The sequence below is a fragment of the Myotis brandtii genome, unplaced genomic scaffold, assembly GCF_000412655.1.
Source record: "Myotis brandtii unplaced genomic scaffold, ASM41265v1 scaffold144, whole genome shotgun sequence".
NCBI classification, from domain to species: Eukaryota; Metazoa; Chordata; class Mammalia; order Chiroptera; family Vespertilionidae; genus Myotis; species Myotis brandtii.
Genome location: NW_005355159.1, coordinates 4,894,035 through 4,903,657, shown reverse-complemented (window position 1 = coordinate 4,903,657; position 9,623 = coordinate 4,894,035). Strand labels below are relative to the sequence as shown.

General features: G+C 37.9%; 1 protein-coding gene across 4 annotated transcripts in view; it reads right to left on the bottom strand.

Annotated features, from left to right (window-relative positions):
* Positions 1–9,623, bottom strand: part of ICE2 (interactor of little elongation complex ELL subunit 2) — a 59,853-nt gene that overhangs the window by 13,211 nt on the left and 37,019 nt on the right. For all 4 annotated transcript variants that reach the window (XM_014535502.1, XM_005861110.2, XM_014535503.1 and 1 more), the window contains 3 exons: positions 7,810–7,939; positions 3,425–3,509; positions 2,033–2,083 (listed from right to left, as the gene is read on the bottom strand). In XM_014535502.1, the coding sequence (XP_014390988.1) occupies positions 2,033–2,083; positions 3,425–3,509; positions 7,810–7,939 (266 nt within the window). The remainder of the gene's footprint in view (positions 1–2,032; positions 2,084–3,424; positions 3,510–7,809; positions 7,940–9,623) is intronic.

Genomic DNA, 9,623 nt, shown 5'->3' with positions numbered 1-9,623 from the left:
GGGTAGTTAGGGGCAACCAGGCAGGCAGGCAGGTGAGCGATTAGGAGCCAGCGGTCCAGGATTGTAAGAGGGATGTCCCCCGAGGGGGTCCCGGATTGGAGAGGGTGCAGGCTGGGCTGAGGGGACCCCTCCCTCTTGTGCACGAATTTTGTGTACCGGGCCTCTAGTGTAGACATGTTTGTGTAATTAAAATCAAATATGTATGAAAAGTTTAGTTTCACTGAAAAGTTTTCTATATGTATTACTGTAATTTTAAATTTATATTGAATAGGTCTAGTAAATGTGTGCATTCACCAGTCACCTCTAGTGACAAAACAAATGCATACAGCTAGGGCATGGCATAGTGCACATGGGAACATCTGCTGGCAGGCATTCAATTGCTTCAGAAAGTCACGCAATGCCACAACAGAATCAATTACCTCCCGTGCTAATTGATCACATGCTAATCATTTGCCGAACATTGTTCTTGCAGACGATAGCTGTCAATATGTAATATGTATTTACATTGGTGAAATTAATCCAGTGTTTTTCCCAATATATGGCCTATATGCAAAAATTTATTAAAAATAACAGTGAATTGGTAACAATAACAAAAAACCTTTTAATTTAATTATAAGCAAATCTTATTAAAAGCATTTTAATATCATTAGAGTGTTAATTTTCACATGACATATGGACTGGAAATTTTGTCTGTTAAATCTGAAGTCCACCAAATCAAGAGTTTATGGTACTATGCGGCTGTAAAAAAGAAGGAACTCTTACCCTGTGTGACAGCATAGACCTGGGGAGTATAATGCTAAGCAAATAAGTCAATCAGAGAAAGACAAATATCACATGATCTTACTTATATGTGGAATCAAATGAACAAAATAAACTGACAAACACAATGGGTCAAAAGGCATGGATATATGGGATAGACTGACTCAAATTATATCTCAGTAGGGAGGCAGGTGGGAGAGATGAGAGAGATTAACCAAAGAACATATATACATATATGCATAGCCCATGGACACAGACAATAGTGTGGTTAAAGCTTGGGGTGGGGCGGGGGGCTGGGTGGAGAGGAGCAAAGAGGGAGAAAATGGGGGACAACTGTAATACTCTCAACAATAAAGAAATAAATTTTAAAAAATTTCATGTATAAGCATTGTGTTTTATATGAATAACAGAATATATAAAATAAAAATCCTGCTACAGAATCTGAGAACTGAAAAGTACCTAGAAAATTACTGAACTCAACACCATCATTTCATAAATAGGAGAGTTAGAACTTTGAGAGTTTTGATCAGACTCTTGAATTGTTTTTTAGTTTATCTTTTGGTAAGGGCATAACAGAAAGACACAAAAGTTCATTAACAAGTTCACTTATTTAGTTTGATAAATGATTGGGTGGAGAATCCATATTCTAATATTTTCCATGGAGCTAATGACTTTTGATCACTAGTCTATGTTGCTTCCTTACCCTGAAAATGTGAACAATATAGCTATGGTAGGCTGAATAATGGTCACCCAGGATGTCCACATTCTAATCTCCAGAACTGTTAATATTACGTTTAATGGCTTTGCAAATGTGACAAGGAAAGCAGAAATTTGAGTGATTTGCTTTGAAGATGGAGATAGGAATCAAAGGCAAGGGATACAGGCAGCCACTAAAAGCTGAAAAGTAAGGCAAGGAAATGATTGTCCCCTCAGAGCCTCCAGAAGGAACCAGCCCTGCTGACATGAGTTTAGTCCAATGGAAGATGATTTCAGGTTTCTGACCTGCAGAACTGTAAGAGAATACACTGTGTTGTTCTAAGTTTGTGGTAATCTGTTACAGTGGCAATAGGAAACCAATAAAATAAGCCTTATAGAAAAATGTAAATATTATCTTTTTAGTTATATTTTCACAACTTCAACTTTGACACACAAAAAATAAATCTTCTGGGTTATATTATATTTATTCCTAACAGCACATATTCCAAGTTAGTATTCTTGAATTTTCATCCAAGAAAATCAGACATATCAATGAAACTGTCCAAAAAATACTTACCTACTTAATTTCTTTAGAATGTGTTGGAGGATATTGAATAAACTTGAAATCCTAGAAAATGGAAGAAATTCATGTATAATTAAACAACAAAAAAAACCCTTACTCTTAACAATTATAGATCTTTAGGAAGAGAAATCCCCTCAGAAAACAGCTAAAACACAGAATACCAAAATTTATTTCTAATTTGATTAAAGTATAATATTTACTTATTTTTTTTGCCATTTCCTGTGTTTTCTTCAAAATCACCAAGGACTGGCTTTTGTTAGAGCAGTTGTAAGGAGATCACTACTTTATGTTCAAATTATAAACTTTTAAAAATGTTCAGATGTCTTTAGCAGAACCAATCTGCATAAGAGCTTGCCTTTTAGAGATGGTCCTAAATTAGCTTCCAAAGAAATTGAGAGTTACTTTAAATTTAGAGAAATTGAGTGATGCCAGAGAAGCCACTGACAGGGGACAAGATAAAGACAAATGAAATATAAGGTATTTCTTTATATCTTTTCAAAACCTAAACTCATTGCCTTTCTTATTTATTTAAAAATGGTTTTCACTGGGTGATGTGGGACAGGTGCTGAATAATGTACACAAAAACTTTACATATGTAAATGTATGTAAATGTGATGCATGAAAAAGCTTTACATAGGTTACCCCTGGAAAGAAGCAATTCTTATAATTGAAGTGGACATTTATAAGTTCAAGCAGAGCAATAAAGTTTGAAAAACTGTGTCAAGCCTCAAGGCTGGAACTATGCAACTAGTGTAAATCAGGACAATTTCGCATCCTAAGTGGTAAATCAAATATATTATCTACCAAGGCTGTCACTAGCTTAGCTGTGTGCTCCGGGGCAAGTCAGAGTCCCAGTTTCCTCACATATAAAATGGAGATAATACTACCACCAGTTCTTCCTAGAAATTTGGGAGGTGCAAATTACATAATGCTCATAAGTTATTTCCTTTGCATTTATTGTTCTGAGTAAATTCATTTCACTCTGATGCACAGAAATGCTTGGGAGAGGGGTAAACTTTTAGAAATTAGTACGTCTAAATGAGTACATACAATCCTGAGAGCTAAGAGTCTGTGACTGTCCTTTTCTTTCCCATCCCTGAAAAGGGGTGCAATGTATGGTTCTGTGCACCTCCAAGATGATGGGCTACTCTTTGCTCCAGCCTCCGCTGTCTTACGTAGAAAGACTGGTGCCACTGGCATTATATTTAATTTGGAGATTGAGATTAATATGGATAGATCACAAATTGGGTCAGGAGAAGCCTCAATGTATAAAAGGCTTAAAAGTTTTGAAAATGGAAGGATTTAAACTTGACCAGTATTTAGAAATAAAGAAAAATTTGTGATTAACAAGTTTAAAAATCACTACCACAAAGTAAACTTTCTTACTTGAGTGCTGAAATTTTTTCTTTTAATTCTTCTGAGGTAATTTCTTCTAGCAAGAAAAGCTTTGAAGTAAAAGCATCGATATGACCTAAAATAAAATATAAAACTTAAAAACAATTGTAGCATTTAAAAAACTAAAAACCAAGTTATCCAGTCTCTTTAAAGATCTATAATAATAAAAGCATAATATGCTAATTAGACTAGATGTCCTTCCAGATGTCCTTCTGGACGACCTTCCAGATGAAGCCAGACCTGCGAGTGAAGACTAGGTCCTGGGTGCCAGAGGGAAGCCAGTGCCAGCAGCCGGGGGAAGGAAAGCCTACTCTTGCACGAGTTTTGGGCTTTGGGCCTCTAGTGTTTTTATAAAACTGTAATAACTGTAAAGAATCTTTACATTCCAAAAGAATTGTTTTAAAAATGTGCTGAATGTAGAAAAGATTACATGTGTCAACACCAAAAACAAAGAGAGAAATAATCTCTAAGTCCACAATTTATATATATAAAACCCTAATATTCAAATAGACCAAACAGCAGAACAGAACAACCGGTTGCTATGACGTGCACTGACCACCAGGGGGTGTGCACGGAACATGGAGGGCATTGGTCGCGGCAGGATGGTGGAGCAGGTGAGTGGGGGCTGTCATCAGGGTGAGCCTCTGGTGGTTACTGAAAATTCTTTGCTCTTGCGTGCCATGGTCCCCTGCCTGGAGCTGCCGGAGCCACTGCTCACACCCGCTGCCGGCCCTGATCACCCCTCAGGGCTGCTCCACTTCCCCCTGCTCCTAAGGGGTGATCAGAGCTGGCAGCCACCTTTCACACCCGCTGCCAGCACCAGCCCCACTTGCACCCGCAGCTGGCGCTGGAGCCGCTGCTTGCACCTGCTGCTAGCGCCTGGCGCTGGTCCCGATCATTCGGTGCTGTCAGCAGGTGTGAGCCATGGCTGCCGGCCCCGATCACCTCTGAGGGTTTCTCCACCTCCTCCTGCTCCTGAGGGGCAATCGGGGCAGCAGCTACCGCTTGCACCCGCTGCTGGCGCTGGTCCCAATTGCTCAGCACCATCAGTGGATGCAAGCAGGGCCAGCACCACCAGCCACACCGGCTGCTGGCAGAGAGGGGACCGGGGGCCATGGCGGGAGGGGACAAGAGGGGGCATGGAGGATGGGCCAAGAAACCCCCGCTCCCCACCGCAGCCTCGCGGCCCACAGTTCCTTTCATGGTGCACAAATTCATGCACTGGGCCCCTAGTTTAAGAATAACAACTTAAAATATTGGTGCTTCTAATTGCTATAAAGGTTGAATTTTTATGGAGATTCAATTTTTAGAGAAATATTGTATTTATTATCAAAGTAAAAGAATAAAATTTGTTTTGGACACTCTCTACACATCCCTAAGACATTCTTGGTTCTTAAGATAAAAATTAAGATTATAAAAAGTCATCTTAATTATTCACAATAGCCAATATATGGAAACAACCTAAGTATCCATCAACAGAAGAATGGATAAAGATGTGATATATATACAGGAGGAAGAAGGAAATTCTGCTGTTTATGACAACAAAGATAGATCCTGAGGGCATTAAGCTAAATGAAATGAGTTAGACAAAGATAAATACTGCATGGTTATCACTTGTACAGAAAATCTAAAAAAAAAAAAAGAAAGAAGTCAAACTTTTAGAAATAGAGAGTAGAAAAGTGAGTGTTTCCCAGGGATGGGGAAACAGGGAAATAGCAAGAGGTTGGTAAAAGGGTACAACATTCAGCTATAAGATAAATAAGGTCTAAGGATCTAATGTATAAATGGTGATTATGGTCAATAACACTACTTTATAATTAAAATTTGACAAAATAGAACTTAAATGTTCTCATTAAAAATTATAAATATAAATATGTGAGGAGATGTGTTAATTAACTATATGGGAGGAATCCTTTCACAATATATAGGTATATCAAATCATCAAGATGTACAGTTTAAATATCTTACTATTTTGTAAATTATACTTAAATAACTTACCATTTTGTCAATTATACCTCAGTAAAGCTGAAAAAAATCTGGCTTATTTTTAATTAAAGCACACATAAGATTTCTTATGGTTAAAAATAAAATAAAAACAGTATATTCAAAGTTTTACTTTCTTCTGAACATGGCATAAATCTATAATTCCAAAAAAAAAAATGGCTAATTTTCAAGATTACACTTCTATTTTATAAAGTAATTCATAATTTCTGCAAAACAGGTGGAGATAAAACACTGAAACCCTGAAATGTACCAAGGAAGAGTGGTATAAAAGACCTAAGTTAAATGTTAGATAATCACGCCAATATAAAATCCATGTTACAGCCTGGCCAGTGTGGCTCAGTGATTGAGTGTCGACCTATGAACCAGGAGGTCACGGTTCAATTCCTGGTCAGGGCACATGCCCAGGTTGTGGGCTCAATCCCCAGTGGGGAGCATGCAGGAAGCAGCCAATTGATGATTCTCTCTCAACATTGATGCTTCTATCTCTCTCTCTCCCTCTCCCTTCCTCTCTGAAATCAATAAAAATATATTGAAAAAAATAACAAAACCAACAACAACAAAAAAATGCAAAAAGACAACCTACTGAATGGGAGAACATATTTGCCAATGATACAACTGATAAGGGGTTAGTATCCATAATTTATAAAGAACTCAGACAACTTAACACCAGAAAAACAAAAAAACCCAATTTAAGAAATGGACAAAAGTAAAAAGAAAGGAAATTTTACCCTTTGTGACAGTATAGATGTACCTGGAGAACATTATGCTAAGTGAAATAAGCTAGTCAGAGAAAGACAACTATCATATAATTTCACTCATATGTGGAATTTAATGCACAAACTGAACTACCAAGAAAAATAGAGACAGACTTATAGTTAGAGAGCATTAAAGGCGAGGGGTGAGGGAAGGGAAGTGCTGCTGGGAGGTGGGTAGAGGGACTGAGCAAAAGAAAAAAAAGAGAACTCATGGACATGGATAACAGTGTGGTGATTGGGGAGGGAGATGAGTAGAGGTGAAAGAGGGCATAAAGGAAATAAATGGTGATGAAATAAAATAAATAAATACATAAATACATAAATAAAGTAAATAAATAAATAAAATGTGGGCAAAAGCCCTGAATAAATATTTCTCCGAGGAAGACATACAGGTGACCAAAAGACATATGGAAAGTTGGTTAACATCACTAATCAACAGAGAAATGTAATTCAAAACCAAAGTTTCACCAGATTCTTAAACTGCTTATTGTTTAATGAAAAGACAGATTTACAAAACAATAAAGTAGAAAGCAACAAGTCATGAGAACAGTAAAAAAAAAAAAAAGACAATGTATTGAGAGATCACAGGAAGAAAATGACTTAATAGAGGGGCAACTAGAGTTGGCTGGGATGGATTGAGATGTGTGGGATTAGGCATTCCACTGGGAGGGAACAATATCAATAATTCTTCATGTGAAGTATGTTAACTATACATGAACCCAGCCAACACAAATTAAATCCCTGCCTAACTACCTGCCCCCAAAAGATGCAAAACAAAAATAAACTTAAAGAAAAACTATTTCATCAGTGTTAGAGATTTTAGCCTGGCCGGGGTGGCTCAGTGGTTGAACCTGGAGGTCATAGTTCAATTCCTGGCCAGGGTACATACCCAGGTTGTGGGCTCAATCCCCAGTGTGGGATGTGCAGGAGGGAGCCAATCAATGATTCTCTCTCATCATTGATGTTTCGATCTCTCTCTCCCTCTCCCTTCCTCTCATCAATAAAAATACATTAAGATTTTAGCCTGGCCGGGGTGGCTCAGTGGTTGAACCTGGAGGTCATAGTTCAATTCCTGGCCAGGGTACATACCCAGGTTGTGGGCTCAATCCCCAGTGTGGGATGTGCAGGAGGGAGCCAATCAATGATTCTCTCTCATCATTGATGTTTCTATCTCTCTCTCCCTCTCCCTTCCTCCCATCAATAAAAATACATTAAAAAATATTTGAGATTTCAAAAACAATGTCATTATAATTTTAAAAACATTTCAAAACATATGCTTAAACCAATTAAAAAGTACTTTTAAAGAAGCTCATTAGAAAACACCTCTATATTTTTAGTTTTTTACACTATTGAATAAAGTATTTTAAAAATAAAATGATTTGGTTGAGATTCATGTACAACTAAATAGATATGGGATAAGAGGGAAATTAAGACATTTGAGATCATCAGTCCCACACTGCCATGTAACTCTGGAGTAGGGAATGGTGTTTTAATAGGAATGTTAACACAATCAGAAAAGTGAAAACAAAAAGTATAGAATAGACATGTATAATTGAATAAAAAAGTATGTACTTACAAGAGAATAAAAAAGGAGAACAAAGACTCTTATAAACTTACCAACATAAAAGGAGCTGTTGGAATGCAATAAACTTTCAGTCCATAGGCGACACAGTTCACTTTCAGTCAGAGCTTCAGCTCCATAACAAGCTTGATACTCCACTTTTGGAAGAACATATACTGGGACTTGCTGAAATGTAAGGTTATACTCTTTCAAAAAGTTCCATTAACTTACTATTAACAGCAAATACATTTGCCTATACAGTTTTGCCACTTTCAAAATGCTTTCAAGTAATGATATTTGATCCTTTTAAATACAGTGGGGTTCAGACAGAAAGACAGAACCCTTGTGGGTGAGAGGTGGATGAATAAGAGACCCTAACCACCCCCTTCCCCAGATAGCCCCATCCCAGTCAGTATTTCTCCCCACATGTGCCCCTTGATTTAATTTTATTGCTAAAAGCATTTTATTGTATAATAATTCTTTAGCAACTGGCAATCTGCATTTACTTCCGCCAGAGAATGTGACTGACAGCAGAAAACTTGAAACAAAGCCTATGATACACAATTGCCCAAAGGTTAAAAACCAGATTCTGGAAGCAATGACTGTGAAATATCCTAGCAATTTTCAAGAGGATTTAAAAAAGGTACTAGTCTACGGCCATACCACCCTGAACGCGCCCGATCTTGTCTAAAAAAGGTACTAATTTTTGCCCCTTTAAAGCATTAGTCACATTATCTAAGGCTCAAGTAGTCTGAGCAGCTTGTTTTCATTCTATGAATGTATGAGCATTAATACCTACATTAACATCTGTGAATGTCATTAGTTTCATTAATATAAAAGTTTTATTCTAGATACTAACCACATGGAAAGTTATAGATTTAGAGTTTATTGGTCAGGACACTAAATAGATTAGGTAAATGACTGTACCCATTACTGGTCTAAAGGAGGATATGCAAGGAAATACATGCTTGTGAAATATCATGTTAGTCATGTTCACTGTGCTCATGTTATCTCACTTCTGTCAAAGAAAATTCTACTGTTAATAGCAGCGTCTTCATTTCCAGCTGCAGAAGGAGAGACACATGATTTATGGAACTTACTGAGTGATACTGCTACATAGTACTTCAAAATTATACTAAGCTGTCACTATTTATATACTTGAAAATATTTCATAAATGTTTCAGAATTCCTGATTTTCACAAAGTGGCCAATCTAATGAGCTTTGTACAACAGTGGTGGTAAGAACAATTCAAATCCAGTAAAATTTCTGTAACATCAAGTTTGGAGGTTTGGTTTATATGATTATATGATAACATGATTGTTATAAAACTCTAAAGTAGTGTTTCTTAAATTTCAATGTGTATAGTAATAACCTGGTGATCTTATTAAATTGTAGAATCTGAGGTGTAGACTAAGGTTTTGCATTTTTAACAAGCTGTTATTCCAGGGACCAAACATGAGTAATAAGGCCCCTTGATTTAATTGTATTGCTAAAAGCATTTTATTGTATAACTAGAGGCTCAGTGTACGAAATTCGTGCACTGGTAGGGTCCCTAGCGGTTGCCAGATGCCAGCCGGGTACTCTCTCCCTTCCCCCGGTTGCCTGCCGCTGCCGCAGGCCAGCTGGGGCCTCACTCCCTTCCCCTGGCCACCTGCCACTGCACTGGCCAGGGACTCCCTCCCTTCCCCCGGCCAGCCCCGCCCCCCTGGTCGAACTCGCAGAAGAACTCTGGTCAAGGGGACAATTTGCACACTACGCTTTTATTATATAGAACCAAAAATTTGTGCACTGGGGGTGGGTCCCTCAGCCTGGCCTGTGCCTTCTCACAGTCCAGGAACCTTCAGGGGATGTTTGACTGATGACTTAGGC